Source organism: Ovis aries, chromosome 18 (genome assembly GCF_016772045.2).
Source record: "Ovis aries strain OAR_USU_Benz2616 breed Rambouillet chromosome 18, ARS-UI_Ramb_v3.0, whole genome shotgun sequence".
Taxonomy (NCBI): Eukaryota; Metazoa; Chordata; class Mammalia; order Artiodactyla; family Bovidae; genus Ovis; species Ovis aries.
Genome location: NC_056071.1, coordinates 42,875,385 through 42,895,256, shown reverse-complemented (window position 1 = coordinate 42,895,256; position 19,872 = coordinate 42,875,385). Strand labels below are relative to the sequence as shown.

The 19,872-nt window shown below is 38.4% G+C and overlaps 1 protein-coding gene across 3 annotated transcripts in view; it reads left to right on the top strand.

Annotated features, from left to right (window-relative positions):
- Positions 1-18,192, top strand: part of BAZ1A (bromodomain adjacent to zinc finger domain 1A) — an 88,970-nt gene extending 70,778 nt beyond the window's left edge. For 2 of the 3 annotated variants that reach the window (XM_042235681.2, XM_015102005.4), the window contains 6 exons: positions 3,808-4,055; positions 4,142-4,368; positions 8,257-8,729; positions 15,296-15,438; positions 16,729-16,816; positions 17,206-18,192. In XM_042235681.2, the coding sequence (XP_042091615.1) occupies positions 3,808-4,055; positions 4,142-4,368; positions 8,257-8,729; positions 15,296-15,438; positions 16,729-16,816; positions 17,206-17,402 (1,376 nt within the window). In that variant the 3' untranslated portion in view covers positions 17,403-18,192. Of the gene's footprint in view, positions 1-3,807; positions 4,056-4,141; positions 6,643-6,673; positions 7,835-8,256; positions 8,730-15,295; positions 15,439-16,728; positions 16,817-17,205 lie in introns of those variants that run through there. The other variant, XR_009597101.1, reaches the window with a different exon arrangement.
- The last annotated feature ends 1,680 nt before the right edge of the window (positions 18,193-19,872 follow it).

Sequence of the window (19,872 nt, the reverse complement as noted above, 5' to 3'; positions counted from 1 at the left end):
TCCTAGGGAAGCCTGCATGGCATGGTGACATGAATTACTGTATAGTGGCAGTTAACAGCATAAAATCTCCTGGTGTGATATTTGATTATATGAATCTACCAATATTTTATATTGGTAAAATGCGTTTAATTAGCAATATCTTGAGGAATTTATCTGTGCTAGCTTAATGGAAAATGAAAGACATTTCTGCCCTTGAGAATTGTATAATCTAGAGAAGCAAAGTTTAAGATGAGAAAACAATTAACAGAAAAAATGGAATCAATTTTATATACTATTTTTTATCCTTTTTAAAGTAGTTATATGAAAATAGAAATATATGGACATCCATTTATATTTCATATTTAGAACATTTTAAATGGATTGGAGTAGGTAGGATAAAAATGGAGCTACTACTGGGTTAATTTTCTTAAAACACATCTTTGATCAAAACTCATAGTTTCACCAGCCGTTGAGTCAAGAACCAGTCAACTGACTTTCAATGTTCCAAAGGTTTGTCGTAATTTTTCTTCCATTCTTCCACATTGGTCTCTGCAATCTTATTTCTTGCCATTACCAATAAGAATACCCTCTGATTTACCCAGAAATATTTCTCTAAGATCTTTGAACTAGCAGCACTTGTTGCTTTCTTCCTTGGAGAGTCCCACTTTGGCCAGAACTTTCCATGAAGACTTACATTAGAAAATTAGGATAAAGAGAAGCACAAAATGAGAGGATGGAAGTAAATCACATGAACTGTATTATTGCATTTATGTCCCTTTTTGCTAATATTTCTCTTTAGCTTTGTCTGAAGTCATTTGACCCATCCATTTTTCTCCTTCTCTCATTGAGTTATAAATCTCAATTATTTTTAGAGATCTAGATGCTTTTTCAAATGGCCTGGTCATTTATGCATATTTTCAAGTGTTTATTTCTTAAGACATGTTAAACACAGTTATTTTATATAGTGTCTAATTCTGTGTCTCATGCCTCTTTATGGATCAGATTCTGCAGGCTCTTGCTTATAGTGTTTTGTTTCCACATGTGCCTTGTGGGTGTTGACTATTAACTCACTCTGTAGAACTTAATCTGCAGAAGTTTCTTCATTGCAGAGATTTGCCGTTGTTTCTGCCATTCCTGAGGTCACCAGGTCAGTTCATTCGCTCAGTCGTGTCCGACTCTTTGCGACCCCATGGAATACAGCACACCAGGCCTCCCTGTCCATCACTAATTCCTGGAGTCCACTCAACTCATGTCCATTGAGTCAGTGATGCCATCCAACCGTCTCATCCTCTGTCGTCCCCTTCTCCTCCCACCTTCAATCTTTCCCAGCATCAGGGTCCTTTCAAGAGTCAGCTCTCCTCATCAAGTGGCCAAAGTATTGGAGTTTCCCCTTCAACATCAGTCCTTTGATGAATATTCAGGACAGATTACCTTTAGGATAGACTGGTTGGATCTCCTTGCAGTCCAAGGGACTCCCAGTTTGAAAGCATCAATTCTTCAGCACTCAGCTTTCTTTATAGTCCAACTGTCACATCCATACATGACCACTGGAAAAACCATAGCCTTCACTAGACGGACCTTTGTTGGCAAAGTAATATCTCTGCTTTTGAATATGCTATCTAGGTTGGTCATAACTTTTCTTCCAAGGAGTAAGTGTCTTTTAATTTCATGGCTGCAGTCACCATCTGCCATGATTTTGGAGCCCCCAAAAATAAAGTCTGACACTGTTTCCACTGTTTCTCCATCTATTTGCCATGAAGTGATGGGACCAGATGCCATGATCTTATTTTTCTGAATGCTGAGCTTTAAGCCAACTTTTTCACTCTCCTCTTTCACTTTCATCAAGAGGCTCTTTAGTTCTTCTTCACTTCTTGCCATAAGGGTGGTATCATCTGCATATCTGAAGTTATTGCTATTTCTCCCTGCAGTCTTGATTCCAGCTTGTGCTTCCTCCAGCCCAGCATTTCTCATGATGTACTCTACATAGAAGTTAAATAAGCCGGGTGACAACATACAGCCTTGACGTACTCCTTTTCCTATTTGGAACCAGTCTGTTGTTCCATGTCCAGTTCTAACTGTTGCTTCCTGACCTGCATATAGGTTTCTCAAGAGGCAGGTCAGGTGCTCTGGTATCCCATCTCTTTCAGAATTTTCTGCAGTTTATTGTGATCCACACAATCAAAGGCTTTGGCATAGTCAATAAAGCAGAAATAGATGTTTTTCTAGAACTCTGGTCACCTGGACCACTTTAAAATCTTAGCGTGTGTTTTTTTAGGTTTTAAACCTGTTCAAGGCTTTGCTTATAGTTACATAAAATAGATGTATTTCCCCTTTCCACCCAATATCACACTGTAGATGAGCGGATTTCCTTGCCTGCTTCCTTCTTTGTGGTACCTGTTTCCACCCTGACACTTACAGGTGCGGCCTTTTGGGGCCCTAACTTTTAAGGGAAGGTTGACCACAGTGAGTGGGCCCTAGGTTTCATGTCCTGTCTCTCCCTTCTGCCTAACAGTCAAAACAAAAGTTCAAGATCTGCTGGTGTTTGATAGGTCTCTTGCTTTATGACTTCCCCTCATTGTGTACATCTTCATCCTCCCAGCTATATTAAAATTTTCTTAAGAGCAGGGGTCATAGAGTAGACTTGTTTCATATCTTCTAAAATGCTGCATATTGGAGGGAAAATACAATGCAGGAATAATAACAATAGTAGTATTTACACTGTGACAGAGAGAGTGTACATGTCTTATGTGTATTATCTCATTTAATCAGCGGTATAAGCTAGCCACATACTGCTAGGCACCTGAGGCACCTTAAGTACCTTGCCCAGCTGTATAGAGAAGCTAGTGCTCACCTCAAGGCAGACTGACTCCATAGCCTATGTTTTCTTAACTGTCATGCTGCTATCCATGAGATTCCATTTGAGGATATATCTTGCAGAATTTTGATGTGATGTGGTAGGCACTTTACAGTTAAGTATAATGTCTTAGGAAAACTAAGGTAGTTGCAGTAGTGAAGATCAATTTGAGGTCAGTATCACATGCCAATGTAAAATGATAGACTAGCTAGATTAATAGCATCCAAATGATTTTTAATAGATTCAAATGTTTCTGTATAAAAATTGGTACTGAAAGTTATTTTTAAGGGGGTATTAACATTTTTTAAATTTATCTTATTTTAAAAATATTTTCTTAGATACAGGAGGCAATATAGTTGGCATTTATACATAATTGATATTTTTAGTAACAGTTTTATTGAACCATATTTCACATATATAAAATTCACCCTTTTAAAATTGTTCTGTTCAGTGGTTTTTAATGTATTCACAATTGTACAGTTATGCACCGCTATCTAACATCAGAGCATTTTCATTAGCCCTAAAAGATACCCCAAATATGATTGAGACTTAACTTAAAGAGCAGTCCGTCTTTTATCTGCAAATGAGGCAGTGACATTCTTGATTCATATGAATAGTAGCTGACTTGTTATTGTATTTAGGCAACTTTCTAAATAAGATCAAGATTTGATACAAAGAACTAGATTGCTAGATTGAGAACACATTGCCCTAAGTTATTTTTCTCTTTTAACTGTTGAAATCCCCAAGCATTTGTTTTACAGATTTAAGTAATTCTTCATGTCATAACAAGGTGTGGCTCAGCAAATTTTCTTTATCATGAATTTTTTGTTTTTAATATAAATATGGTCTTTTTGTGAAGTATTAGGAGAGAAGAACTCTAAATTCTTACCTATTTAACAATACCAAGAGAAATAGTTCTAGGAGATGTCCAGGGTTTGCCTAGGAAGTTTTAATTACTTTGCCTTTCATTTAAGATGCCAGTGACAGTGGGCGTTCTTATAAAACAGTCCTGGACCGTTGGAGGGAGTCTCTCCTTTCTTCTGCTAGTCTGTCCCAAGTCTTTCTTCATCTCTCCACCCTGGATCGTAGTGTGATATGGTCTAAATCTATACTGAATGCCCGTTGCAAGATATGCCGAAAGAAGGGTGATGCTGAAAACATGGTACTTTGTGATGGCTGTGATCGGGGTCACCATACCTACTGTGTTCGACCAAAGCTCAAGGTATTTTTTTTTCTTCTTCTGCTTCTCAGATTAGAATTGAGATTTTGAGTGAGAGATGATTACTGATCATTTATGTGATTTATCAGACTGTGCCGGAAGGAGACTGGTTTTGTCCAGAGTGTCGGCCAAAGCAGCGTTCTAGAAGACTCTCCTCTAGACAGAGACCATCCTTGGAAAGTGATGATGAGATGGAAGGTAGTATGGAAGGTGAGGATGATGAAGTTGATGATGATGAAGAAGAGGGTCAAAGTGAAGAGGAAGAGTATGAGGTAGAACAAGATGAAGATGATTCTCAAGAAGAAGAAGAAGTCAGGTAAATCCTAACATTAAATAAAATGAGAGTTCGTGAGTCATGACTAGGCAATCTCTTGACTTTTCAAATACAAATGGAATGGTCGGGCCTCTAATTTTTAAAAAACAAGTGTGCAGTATAGTGTCGTAAAGTTCCCCTTGTTTTTTATGTATTATAAACATATGAAATTATTCCCAAAGGAGTATAGTCCTTGTGTGAACTTAGCCAGATAACAAAGTCAAGTATGAGTTTAAGTTTGGATAGAATGTCAAGTCAGAGCCTCATTAAGGTTATTACTTTAAGGTTTTTACTTTAGCAAATAAGCAGTCCAGAGGACAGCTAGGAGACACAGATGAGCACAGCTCTGGATGCATGTTTTGCTTTCTCAAGAAGTTATACCCAAATATTGGTGATCTTAGTAGTCAACAGAGAGAAATGCCAGGAAGCATGTTGTGTTTTTATACTCCTGCCACGTCAGCACCTACTACACTACTACACTATACTGGTGCATAGCCAAGTATTTGACAACTTAGCGCAAGCTGTGTCACCCAGACCTAACGAATGGATTTGGTTATTCTTGCTGGGAAGTCTCTTCTTGTTTGTCTTTAAGACTCTCCATCTGTTTTCAACATTTGAACTCCATTCATGTGGAATCGCTTCCCAGATGGTTCAGTGGTAAAGAATCCACCTGCCTACACAGGAGATGCAGGTTCAATTCCCGAGTCGGGAAGATCCCCTGTAGTAGGAGATGGCTACCTATTCCAGTATTCTTGCCTGGTAAATTCCACAAGAGAGGAGCCTCGTGGGCTATAGTCCATGGGGTTGCAAAGAGTTGGACAGGGCTGAGTGACTGAGCATGCACACATAACACACGTGGAATCAAGAAAGTGAGTGTGGAGCAAGGGCAACTGGAACTGACACAGTCCAAAAAGGTCACAACCTGAGGGAGATGAAAGAGAGCCAGCCCCTCTATTTCAAGCAAGTTGTTTAGTAACACCAACTCAACAGTATTATATTAAGCATAAAGACAATAAAGAACTTGGAAAATTCTTGGAAATATTTTAGGCAAACCAGAGGTTCAGGTATATGGGGAGATGGATATAGGAGGCTTAATGGGGTTGTATCATCTTTATCTGCAACATAAAGGCAATTAAAAGGCTGAATATAGTTTGGTATCTTACAGTAAACATCAAAATACAGCAAAGAGATTCTTGGCCTGGTGTTGAGGAATAGTAGGTTTAAGGCCTACTTTTGTGGGACCCATTGGCCAAAACTGTAGGTTACCTTAGTATCAACAATAATGAAGAGTGACAGTCTCCTGAAGCATATGGAAACTAAAGTGCCGGGGTCCAGCCCTGGTGGATCCAGGGTGATTCGAAGGTGGGTACGGAGTCGGCGTCTCTGGAAATAACTTATTTAATTACAGATAGTAAGGGATTAGAAGATTAGCGGAGAACAAGAGGCTGAATAACTTGGTTCACATGGGATACCAATCACCACCTACATAGACCGCAGGCGTCTTCCCGTTCTCCAGAAGGAGAGGTGGCACTGAGGCCCCCCCGGTCCGATCTTAGAAGCCCAGGCAAAATTAGTAGGCTTGGCGGGTACCCATGTACCAGATGGGAATTCAGCCAGAAAATAGTAGGAGAGAAAAAGGGGGCTGAATAACTTGGTTTACATGGGATACCAATAAAATTCCAAGACAAGGAATTTGCACCATCTACGTTGGGCCGCCGGTGCCACTTGAATATCGGAAGGTGCCCCTCCTTGGGCTCCTTCTCGCGTGGTCTTGAAAACCGGGGCAAATAAGTAGACTTGGAGGGCACCCACGCTCCAGATGGGAATTCAGCCCGAAAAATGGGGAGCAGAAAAGAACGACATGAGGGAATCAGTCTTTCCGGAAACTGATCCGATTTCTTTATTTTTGGGTTTGCTTATATACCTTTTGTTACACATAGGGATGAATACAGAGTCACGCGGGGGTCAGCAGTCCTGACCTTTATCAAAATCAGGTGCTTCACATAAATGTATAAAAAAAAGGTCTTAGGGATATTACATCATCTTCTGGCCATGAGTGAGACCTGCTGACATTTTATGATCCTTTCTTTCTGATAACCAAAAAACTTATTTTTTCCAAGGGTGTTTTTTCTTAAACCAGGCACCACCCTCCAAATAAAGTTACATTCCTATAGGGTGAGGGTGTAGTGAGTTACAAGCAAGAAAGGAATTTATTTAACCCAAGGTTAACATGATTAGTCTTAAAGGTTAACACTTATTTCTCCTATATGCTTAAAGGTTAATACTTATTTCTCCTATATGTTTAAAGGTTAATACTTATTTCTCCTATATGTTAGTTATATTCATTATAAGGGTAGGGAACATGGAGATTTAGCAGCAAACATCAGCCCGACAAATGAAAATCCTTTCACCAATGCTCCCCTTAAGATCTATTTAGTCTTAAGATATGATAGAGTTACATTTTTACATAGCAAGGACACAGTGATTTATAACAAAGTACAGTGATCTATTACAAAAGAGAAAATCCATTAACTCAAAAAGTCTAGTATTGCTAACATCAAAAACTACCATATTTCCTTTGCTATATTCCAAATACATTGATTAATATATTCCCAGGTACCTAAGGATATAGAGGCCTGGCGGCGATCATTGACTCAACAAGAAGAAAAAGTCCTATGCTAATTAAGACTCTCAAAATACTCCAGAACTCTCTGTGCTGTTTATGGTTGAGAGGTAGTAAACAATCATGTGCCTGATAATCCTGTCACACAAGCTAGTCTGTCAGCAGAGAGGTTTGACCTGAGACATGCTTGTCCCACCCAGAGCAGGGAATTAGCAGCAATTATTGACACAACAAATGAAGAGACCCTTCACCAATATAATTCCTAACCAACTATACTAATAATTTCTAACTCCCCAAAAGAATTTGCCTTTAGTAAGTCTAAAACATCTCGTGCCTCTCAGGTTGGGAGGCTGTAAGCAATCACATGTGGCCGGACAAACCTATACAAGTGGGTTAGATAACCTTCAGAGGAGTCCCTAAGCTGAAACACTCTTGTCACGCCCAAGAGTTTTTATTGTCTTGGAGCTGTACGTTTACTCCTTCTCCGAGAGAAACGGTTATGGGGGAGAGCCCCCGTAAAGTCAGAGGTGTAGGTGAGAGCATAAAACAGACTCTGGTTTTGGGGTTAGATGCTCGGGAACAGGGGGTTTCCTGAGGCTTGATCACGCCTTTGCGTATGCCAAGCCTCCTTCCTCATGACCTTTGCCATGGGCGGAATTCCTCACGCTGGCCCCCGGCACTAAAGATTTGCATTTTAAGTTTTCAGCATGATCAAGTCCATTTATTCAGTTCTTCTGAGGATCTGATTGCAGTTTATTCATGACTTCGGATTTGATTTTCATGATGATGTGCTGGAGTTATACTGGGAAATTATTACAGGTTCTCCTTGCATTACAAAGAAATAAATGAAAGTACATTTTAGATTTCGTCAGTTCTAAGTTTAAAAAAAAAAGTGAAAGATGGTCACTCAGTCATGTCCAACTCTTTGCAATCCCATGGACTATAGCTCTCCAGGCTCCTCTGTCCATGGAATTCTCCAAGAAAGAATACTGGAGTGGGTTGCCATTTCCTTCTCCAGGGGATCTTTCTGACACAGGGATCAAACCCAGGTCTCCTGCATTGCAAGTAGATTCTCTACCCTCTGAACTACCAGGGGAAAAAACTGAGTAATAAGGATGTTACTTATCCATGTGTTACTGAGGATAAGTCTCAGTAACACATAAGTTATGTGTGTTAAACTCATTGGCTGAATAGTAGAACAAGGGGATGGAAGTATCATATGTGCATCATTGCTCTGTACAATAATTGTTTTCTAACACTGTTTATAGCCCACCAAAACGAGGAAGACCACAAGTTAGATTACCAATTAAAACAAGAGGGAGACTTAGCTCTTCTTTCTCAAGTCGTGGCCAACGACAAGACCCTGGAAGATACACTTCACGGAGTCAGCAGCAGAGTACACCGAAAACAACTATTTCTTCTAAAACTACTGGTAGAAGCCTAAGAAAGATAAAATCTGCTCCTCCTACAGAAACTAAATCTTTAAGAATCTCCAGTCGTTCTACTCGCCAGAGTCATGGCCCACTGCAAGCAGATGTATTTGTGGAACTACTTAGTCCTCGTAGAAAGCGCAGAGGCAGGAAGAGTGCTAATAATACACCAGAAAATAGTCCCAGTTTCCCTCACTTCCAGGTGATTGCCACAAAGTCAAGTGAGCAGTCAAGTCCTCTAAATGTTGCTTCAAAACTTTCCCTCCAAGATAGTGAATCCAAGAGAAGAGGCAGGAAAAGACAATCTGCAGGTATGAAGATTCTAAATTAATCTGTTTTCACCTAAGAAAATTGAGTAATCTGGAATGATTGAATGTTGAGATAGTTTGTATCATTTTCAAAAGGCTGTCCACTATACAGAGTTTTTAGGGAGCAACCTGACCTGAAGCATAATGTTCAAGGAAGGGGCAGCTCTTTGGGGAATAAAGGTAAACTACACTGCTAGTGTTTGTAGTAGTGTAGCAGAGTACTTGAAAGAAATTCGCTAACAGCGTTTTGTGATTAATGGAGAAATTTGGCCAAAACTTGAATGCTGAGGTCCAGCCTCGGCAGGATCCAGGGGTACCCTCAGGATGAATGGCGTTGACAAGAGCAGAGAGAGAAAGAGACCAGACTAGGGTGTGCAGCAGGGTCTGCTGGTCTGCTGGTCTGCTGCCGCAGCTTTATTTTTCACAGTAGTTTTTATACCCTAAGTTAGTACATTTCTAAAGGGAAATGAGAGAGAAGCGTACAGAGTTAGTCCAACATTACATCCGTTTGTCCTTTATGACAGCCAAGATGTTTTCTACATACTTCTTTGTTTATGAGAGTCTTTTCCATAGTAGACTTTTGTGCATTATCTTCTGGCCTTGAGCTTAACAGAAAACAGAAAAGTTGCAGTCTCATAGGGTAAAGGTACAGCAGGTTGCAACATAGTAGAAATGTAACATAAAGGTCAGCTCTCTTGCAAAAGTCACCATCTAAATTTATATTCTTGGCTAAAATTAACAGTTGTTTTATTGTTTTCACACTAGGGCTAAACTCGTAGCTTCTAAATTCCTGACAATAGTTTTTATTGTACAACCTCAGCACATTAAGAGCAAGAACACAGCAGGCAAGCATTGATCCAGTAACAACTTTATAAAATAATATTTTTTATGTTTTCTAATAGGGCTTGCTCACCCCCCCAAAGGGCTCTGTGCCTATTAGGGCCTTTTGTGTGTTCAGGTTCTTTATGCTGTTTATGATTAAGGTGTTGTGAACAGTCATGTGCATTAGTATCAAGGGCATAAACACATTTGTCAAGCAAACTAAAATGCTAGCAAAAGGGGTTCAGATTGAAATACTCTTCTCATCCCGGATAATCTTACAGGATGCCACTGGGGGTCATATTGATTAAAGTTTTAAGTTGATTTTGTTCTGAAAGAGATTGGGGAAGGCCTTCTGCCTGTGTCACAGAAACTAGGGAGCAGTCTAGTATAGCAAGCATCAGAAAGAAAGATATCATCTTTAAGGTGAATGCCGGGGCAGCTTTTTGAAATCGCTGGAGTCCTGATCTGCCTTGCTTGTCAGGTCTTCTCCTCATGACCTTGTCATGGGTGGGATCTCGGGTGCTGGCTCCCGCCATCTCCCCCTTTTTTATTTTTTAAGACAACCAGATGGATCTCGAGCTTCTGAGTGTTCTGTCAGAGAGTTTGTGACCAGCACCATAGAGTGAGGTGGGCGTTGCAACACCACAAAAGAACTAATATTATATTGAGGGGTTAGGCAGGATGAAAGCATGCATTGTTCACAGTAGACTATATTCGGTCCTCCTGAGTAGTTCATCTGTATATGAAGCCTTTTGGAGTCGTTAGTGCATAGAAAAGTGTAAGGGGAGGGTAAGCAGGCAAGTACAGAATAGGTAGAGTCGTTTTCTGGCCGGGATAGGGTGACAAGAGAGGTGGCAGCAAGGGCTTTCCAAATTTCTGGTTGCCATCAGGTCTTGCCCTTAGCTGTATAGGACAACATGGGGGGAACAAATTGATTATGGTGCCATCTGTTGGCTGCCAATGGCCATGGGATGGAATGATCTTTCCAATTACTAAATTTAGTGGTATAGCCATGGACAGATTTTGGATCTTGACTCGGGTTTGGATTGCTCCAGTCTTGTGCCGAATAGTTTCCGCCTCCCAGTATTATATAGTCTGTTCTTGAATTGTAAGTACAAGATTTCCATGGCGGGTATCCTAGGCGGTGGTCAATAGTTTTCCCTACGATGTCTAAAGGAGCAACATCAATACAATTTGGATATTTCGGTGGAGCGTTGAAAAACAAGGATTTATAGGGGTCAAGGACCCTGGGCATACGAGCTTGTAATATCCAAACTGACCAGTCCCCTTTTTTATATGTAAATTTTGATGTTGGGGAATCTGTCAGAATTGCCTTTTTGAAGGCTCCAATACATCCGTTTTTAGTGGGAATAATAAAGCTTTTTGTATGGCTAGAAGGGAAGTTAAAGCAAACTGGAAGATCATCTGTTAATCCCCTAAAGGTATAATTAAAATTAATAGGATAATGATCTTTATCATAGGAAGTGGAGGATCCTCCCAAGAGATGAGGCTGGTTTGTGTGGACCCATATAGGGTCCTGTTCCAAGTAACTACTTGGAAGGTCGGGGGATCAGGGAAATATGCCCATTATTTTTCCAATGTAGAAGGGGTAGCACTTACCTGGCAAGATAATAAAGCAAGAATAGCAATAAAAACCTTTTCAGGAGAGGCTGAAGATCCCTGTAGAGAAGCTATTCCCTGCGCTTGGTGGCAGAGTGACTTAATTTGCCCCCACATGGTTATAGAGGCTTGTTGAGTTGCCCGCACAGGACGTCCTGGTGGTTTCCTGTGATGTAAAGGAATAGGGGGATCATGGTCTTTAATGCAAAGCCGTGACATCTGCTTAGTGGGTGGTTCTACCATTTGTTCTTCCGGGATCTCCACTGCTGGTTGTCTTAGAGTCTGCTGGACTTTCCAGGTGGGTGGCGAAGGCAGGGGCAGAGGAGTGCCCTTCCTCTTTTGTGATCGAAGCAATGGGGGAACCAGATGTCTGGGGGACTGTCACATGGCGAATATATAATCATTATATTATATATATATACATATATATATGTAATTATATAATATATATACATATATATGTATACACATAAAACATAAACTATACATATATTATACCTACAGTTATATATATAATCATATATATAATTACCATTGGATACCATGGATTCAAATATATATTTATATTTATATATTATGATATATTATGATCTATATGTCAATTATATATGTATTGTATATATATACAATATATAATATATATCACAATATACAATACAATATACAACTTTATAAGAAAGTAAAATATGAATTTTACTATATATTTATGTAAAATATAAATTTTACAGAAGGCCTAATTGGAGATGTATCTCTTAGACTTTTAGGAGCATTTTTAGCAAAAAAGGACCAATCTTCACCAGAATGATAGCAAGCTGCTGCTGCTTCTAAATCTTTTTCATCTTGGGGCGAAAGCTGTTCCTCCTTTGCATCCCCACTTTGTAAATGACTGTTGGTGTTCATGGCAGCCAGCATCTCCCTTAGCTGTTGATAACTCAGTTTAGAATCAGTATCTTCTTCCTCCCCTTTAACTTTTATTTTTTCAGATTCATGAAGGGGGTCTAAAGCATCTATAATCATGTTCCATAAAGAAAAGGTTTCATTAGGAATTTTTTCTGGTCCGTGCAAGGTATAATAAGCTTTTAATTTCTTTCCAACCTTCTCCCAAGTATCTAAGTTAACAGTGCCCTCTTCCGGAAACCAAGGACATTGCTTCTGTACAAATGTGAATAATACATCTTTTATTTAACATCTGTAATATAACCCCAATAAAAGCTGTCTTTCCTTTGATTCACTGTTGCCCATCTTAGCTGTTTCTTAAACGTGAAAAGAAGTTTCAATCCTACCCACTTGTCTTACCCTACCTTTCTTATGCAGGGGGGCCTGTAGCACCCTAGTGGGGACCTAGCCGTCCCAAAAACTGGACAGTGGGGGGGCTTACCTTTGGGTCCCTGTTCAGGCGCCACTTGCTGGGGTCCAGCCTTGGGAGGATCCGGGGTACCCTCAGGATGAATGGCGTCGGCGAGAGCAGAGAAAGAGAGAGAGAGAGAGACCAGACTAGGGTGTGCAGCAGGGTCTGCTGGTCTGCTGCCGCAGCTTTATTTTTCACAGTAGTTTTTATACCCTAAGTTAGTACATTTCTAAAGGGAAATGAGAGAGAAGCGTATAGACTCCATTACATCAGTTTGTCCTTTACGACACCCAGGATGTTTTCTACATACTTCTTTGTTTATGAGAGTCTTTTCCATAGTAGACTTTTGTGAGTTATCTTCTGGCCTTGAGAAAAGTTGCAGTCTCATAGGGTAAAGGTACAGCAGGTTGCAACATAGTAGAAATGTAACATAAAGGTCAGCTCTCTTGCAAAAGTCACCATCTAAATTTATATTCTTGGCTAAAATTAACAGTTGTTTTATTGTTTCACACTAGGGCTAAATTCGTATCTTCTAAATTCCTGACAATAGTTTTTATTGTACAACCTCAGCACATTAAGAGCAAGAACACAGCAGGCAAGCGTTGATCCAGTAACAACTTTATAGAATAATATTTTTTATGTTTTCTAATAGGGCTTGCTCACCGCCCCCCCCCCCAAAGGGCTCTGTGCCTATTAGGGCCTTTTGTGTGTTCAGGTTCTTTATGCTGTTTATGATTAAGGTGTTGTGAACAGTCATGTGCATTAGTATCAAGGGCATAAACACATTTGTCAAGCAAACTAAAATGCTAGCAAAAGGGGTTCAGATTGAAATACTCTTCTCATCCCAGATAATCTTATAGGATGCCACTGTCCAGGGGGACATGTTGATTAAAGTTTTAAGTTGATCTTGTTCTGAAAGAGATTGGGGAACGTCTTCTGCCTGTGTCACAGAAATTAGGGAGCAGTCTAGTATAGCAAGCATCAGAAAGACAGATATCATCTTTAAGGTGAATTCCGGGGCAGCTTTTTGAAATCGCTGGAGTCCTGATCTGCCTTGCTTGTCAGGTCTTCTCCTCATGACCTTGTCATGGGTGGGATCTTGGGTGCTGGCTCCCGGCTCTTGAACAACCTCAGTATATCACATTATAACATTTAATTCTCATCCACCTTTGCTTCCTTCAAAACACACATACTCAACATCACCTAGACAAGCTCCAGTTGGTAATTTGGTAAGCTTCCCACCTGATACACTGAATTTGGGGGCAAGGCAGAGTTGGGAACATTAATATTGTTAGGGAGTAATTACCAGCTATCTTTTTTATTCTGATAATTTTTTAAATATTTATAATATATAAATTGTTTATATACTATATAGGGCTATGTTGTTTTTATCATATTTATTATATGATAAATTATTTGTCATATTTATCTATGAATCTTTACCCATTTAAATGCTATATCCTCTTTTTTCTTTATCAGTGGTAATAAAACCTTGATATTTCAAAAAGAAGTTACACATAAAAAATGCTACTAGTCATTGACATAAACACACTACTATTTGTAAAATAGATAGCTAATGGGAAGCCACTTTATAGCACAAGGAGCTCAGCTCTTTGCTCTATGACAACCTGAAGGGGTGGGATGGGGGAGGCAGGGCAGGTGTAAGGAAGGCTCAAGAGGGAAGGGTTATATGGATACTTATAGCTGATACACACTGTTGTACAGCAACAACACAGCATTGTAAAGCAGTTATCCCCCAATTAAAATTTTAATGCTAATTACTGTTCTTTGAAGAATTTTAGGTAGCTTGTAGTGCATAAACACATGACAGGATTAATTCATTGGTGAAAGAATGCAACAATGCAGTCATCAGGTTGTCAGGTTTGGTGGGTTGTGGATATGAGGTAACTTTGTACCAGGATCTAATTGAGCTTTTCCTGTCCTCTTAGGTGTTTTGCTCTTCCACAATCCTGAACCCCAAGCTATTTGGAAAATAAGACACCTGAAGCATTTTTATTAAAAAAAAAAAAAAAAAACCTGCTGGAAAAAAATGTTTTTAACCTATTTGTAACATGGTTCTAAGGACAAATAAACAGGGAAATGTGTGGATTTACATTTAAGCAGGGAATTTAAACACCTAGATTTATCTATGGACTATACTACCCTTTCCTACTAATTCATACACCTTAGATCTCATTATATACATCTTATGAAAAAGCATTTTGCTTTAAGAAAATTCTCGATATGAAGTTAGATTTATAAGAACAATCTTTTATTTCATCATTGAGAAATATTTTCTGTTATGCCAGGTAATTTATAAAGAGGCCAGGTTTCTAGATCTGAAGAGGTTATTTTCTTAAGGATGTATTTCAAGAAATACCAGACGATTGCTTACTTTCATCTTACTGTAGTTGAAAACATATTTTTAGAACAACCCAAAAACTTTGTGTTCTAGAATTACCTTTTGTATTACACTCTTTATACACCAATCTATTCCCAATGAGTGCTTATTTCCATTTGAAATTTTTAAGATCAAAAGAAAATAATGAACACTTGGTCCAGATTTACCTGTCTCTCAGAATATATGTTAGTTTAACATCAGTGTGTAGAGTGTTGATTTTCTGTTTGAATGTAGTTTGTATTTATATGCCTTATTTAACTTATTGTTAAATATTGTTAGGGAGTGATTACCAGCTATCTTTTTTATTCTGATAATTGTTTGTATTGACCAAATACTTCATTTTATCATCACCTAAAGTTAATATAATTATTTGTTCAGAATCATCCCCTATGACACTTAATCGAAGGAGTTCAGGTCGACAGGGAGGAGTTCATGAACTGTCTGCTTTTGAACAACTTGTTGTGGAATTGGTACGGCATGATGACAGCTGGCCTTTTTTGAAACTCGTTTCTAAAATTCAGGTAATACTGGACTGTATAAAATATATTTGTATATGTTATCTGATTTAGTCTGCATGGCAACTTGAGGTGGTCAAAATGCTTATTTAGTCACTGTCTACTTAGAAGACAAGGCAAAACTTGGACAGTTGGTTCCTATATTGAAGAAAATGAAGTTAGCATAGTCTCCTCAGTCCCTTCTAGTCCTGTGACTGATTCTTATAAACGATGACAGTGTGTTGCAGTAATCTCGCTGTTTTTATTCTGTGTAATGAATATGAATAGAATTGATTCAACTAAGTACCATTTTTGGTACTTCTCTTATGTAAAATAGTGTTTCTTAAACGTTAGCGTACACCAGAAGGCTTGTTAAAACACAGCTGACTGGGCCCCACCCCAGAGTCCTTGAGTCCCTAGGTCTGGGATGATGCCCAAATGATGCTGATAGTGCTGGTCCAGGAACCCCATTTTGAGAAACATTGATATAAAAGGTACTCTTAACAGAGATGGCATAACCCAACTAAGGAGTTTGAGATGGTGGTGTGGTTATTTATATATGTATGGCAGAATATGATGTGCCATAGCAGAGACAGGACAGTGTTAAGAGTACTGTACTAGAAGTTATACTGGTCTTGCAGAAGTAGAAAAGAGAGGATAGATTTGAGCATTTCAGAGGGAGGAAATAGCAGGAATTAGAAAGTTTTTTTACGGAAGAAAAATGGAATTTCAACAGTGACAAATGGAATAAGGACATCTTAGGGAGAGAGGGCAAGTTAAAGACCTAGAAATGAGAATATGGGAATGATGGATATAGTTTGAATGCAGCAGAGGGTGTATTAGAGGGGCTCAGACACAACTGGATTGTAAAGGGCCTCATTTGTCAATATCAAGGTTTCTGGATGAAAAAGTGACATCATCAGATTTCTGTTTTGAGACTTACAGAGCCAAAATGTGAAGGGTTAATTGAAATAGCATCTTACAAAAATTAGCTCTCAGTTGGACTGCAACTTGTTTTTCCTGAGTAGTTTTTCATGCCAAATTTTGTTATACATGTTTTACTCTTCATTACAAATGTACTCATGCTCATTAAAGAAGTTTTTTATAGATACATATATGTATATATATAGAGAGAGACTTTTACAGTATCAATCTTTTACAACATTATAATGACTAAAATGTATTATGTAATTTTAATGGAATAATAGTATTCAGAGGTTAATATTCAGTTGCTTTTAAGTGCAGAACTTGCATATATTTGACTACTTATCTTCAATAAATTGTCTATAGGAGAGATATATTTGAATTATTTTACAGGTCCCAGACTATTATGACATCATCAAAAAGCCCATTGCCTTAAATATAATTCGTGAAAAAGTGAACAAGTGTGAATATAAGTTAGCATGTGAGTAATTTATGTTTTTCTCTGATAATTATTTTTAAGGAAGTAGAGGCTGTTTTTCTTTCAATGATGCATATTAATGTAATTGTGTAGATGGCATCCCAAGAAATCCCTAAAATGCATATACATGCATATATGGAAATGAAAGATGGATGGGGATTAGATAAGTTAAAGATATTTTATAGAATCTGATCTTAATAGATGTTCTATACAGTTATATAAAATACATCTAATTAAATATTAAGCTTCAGTTCTTCCACCTTGTTTCAGTTTTCAATTTCTAAAAAAAAAGTGGACTTACATTTTCTTAATGAGATTTCCAGATATGATACCAACAAAGATTATATTTATAATTGACTTTCATCTAATCTCATTTGGTTTTTTCATTCTAGCTGAGTTTATTGATGATATTGAATTAATGTTTTCGAACTGCTTTGAGTACAACCCTCGTAACACAAGTGAAGCAAAAGCTGGAACTAGGCTTCAAGCATTTTTTCATATTCAGGCTCAAAAACTTGGACTCCATGTCACATCTGGGAATGTGGATCAAGTTAGCACACCACCGGCTACAAAAAAGTCACGAATCTAATTTTGTCCTTCTAAAGGATATGAAGAAATCAAATTGTTCATGAAAATGGAACATTAAATCATGCTCTAAAGCAGACATATATGTATAAAGCAATAACAACTGATTGACCACATTGAAGTGTGGCCTGCACTATATTCTCAACTTTAATATTAAGCACTCAGGAGAATGTAGGAAAGATTTCCTTTGCTACAGTTTTGTTCAGTATCTAATAAGTTTGATAGATGTATTAGATACAGTACTGGTTTACAGAGGGTTTTGTACATTTTGAGATCATTCATGTGTCCCAATATCTCAGAAAATATTTTTCCACGTATGATTTATTTAGTCATTGACCTTTTTTTAGAAGTGTGGTATTAAGGGAGATTTATCTACACAGAAAAATCTTCCATTATAGCACAGTTTAAGGAAAAGTATATACATCTAAGAATTGTTTAATGAGCACATTCTTTCAACACTACACATGAATGAATCCAATTTTATATCCTTGAAGTGCTGTACCAGTGCTGGCTGGAGGTATTGAGTCTGAGTTTATTAACTAAATATTTATTTAGCATTCAAAGTAATTTGTGAATTTGTTTTGTATTTATAAAATTTGTACCTGGAAAATGTTCTTTAATTTTTTAAACATTTTATTGTGTTTTTGTTTTATTTCTCTAACTTCCTTAATGATCAGTCAATAAAGGTAACACCCTCCCTTTTCCTTGACAGTTCTTTCAGTTTTACACAACTGTATTATAAGTTTCTATGTACAACTTTTTAAGTGTACAAATAAAATGATACTTTTTTTTTTTCAAGTATTCTGAGTTTCTGGGATTTTTTACAAATCAGAATTGGGCTTCTACATGTTATAAATACAGACCATAGGAACCAATGTTTTATTGTACCCGAGTCTCAAGCTGTGAATTGAGTCTTTTCTGCCCAAACCCTTTAGGAGTAAGATACCTCCTGTCGGAACAGTAACATTCTATCCCAGGGATTCTTATTAAAAAGAAAAAAGAAAGTTTGGAATATACCCACCTGTGTTAAGAAACACAATTCTGAAAAATTTTTTTAAATAAATGCTATTTCCTTTTCAGACAATAACCAGTCTTTTCCAGCCATAGAAAAAAACTGGCCTTATTCACACCCACACCAGCAAAGACAAAATAGGGAGACTAGACCTCACCTTCATAAGGATAAAATGAAGTACCAACCCCCTCCCCCCCACTGGTGTAGGGCCACAGATGACCAAGTCCAGAGATCCTGGACTTTCATCCCCATCAGCCAGGAATGAATGATCCCTCTATCCCTGTGCAGTGTCAGTGGAGACCAGGTGTGGGGCCAGGACTCACCCAGCAATAACGAGAAGCACCCAATTTCGGGTGGCAACACAGGCTGAGTGGATAATCTTGACTTAATGCCTGCATCTGGCAGTCACAAGGTTCAGCCCCAGCTTCTGTCAGTGGGGTCAGGGAAGGCCAGCTACTGATAAGACGGTTTAAATAGCATCTGGAGTCTCATAATGCAAAAAATGTCCATGATTCAATTAAAATTATACCAAGAGCTAGAAAGAGCTCAAATTGAAGGGAGAAAAAAGATGCCAACTTCCGGGAGCCAGCACGAGAGATCCCACTCATGACAAGGTCATGCAGAAGAGACCAGACGAGCAAGGTGGATCAGGACTTGAGGGACCCCCTGGACCTGCTCGAGCATCTACCCACAAACCAGAATCTGTCTGTCTTACTATTTTATGCCTTTCACCAACTCCTCTGACATTAACAGGGGCTATCCCCGACCACCTTTCTCTGGAACAAGTCAACTTAGGGCTTTAGTTAATAAGTCTCCTGGGCATGATAGGAGTATTTCAATTCAAACCCCTATGATGGCCTTCTAACTTGCCTGACAGGTTTATCCGGACTCTTACAACTATGATTGTTCACAGCCTCCCAACCATGAGAGGCATGGAAAGCTTAAAACATTCTAAAAACATAGAGCCTTTCGAGGAGTTAAAAATTATTAGAATAGTATTGGTGAAGGATTTCATTGTTGAGCCAGTGCTTGCTGCCAAGCTTTCATATCTTTTATTCGTTGTGTACCTGGGAGTGCATTAATTAATACAGTTGATATACAGAAAAATAAGCAGTAGCCTTGGTATTAACATTAGACCTTGAGTTAATAAATTCTCTCTTTTGTTGTAACCCACAGTACCTTTGATCTATGAAGAATGTAACTTTATTTAGTACTTTCTGAGAGTGGAGCCAGACTTTAGATGAAAAATCACTTTTAGAGAAAATAAGTTTTCTGGTTGACTAGGAAAAGGAGTACATCAAGGCTGTATATTGTCACCCTGCTTATTTAACATATATGCAGAGTACATCATGAGAAACGCTAGACTGGAAGAAACACAAGTTGGAATCAAGATTGCCGGGAGAAATATCAATAACCTCAGATATGCAGATGAGACCACCCTTATGGCAGAAAGTGAAGAGGA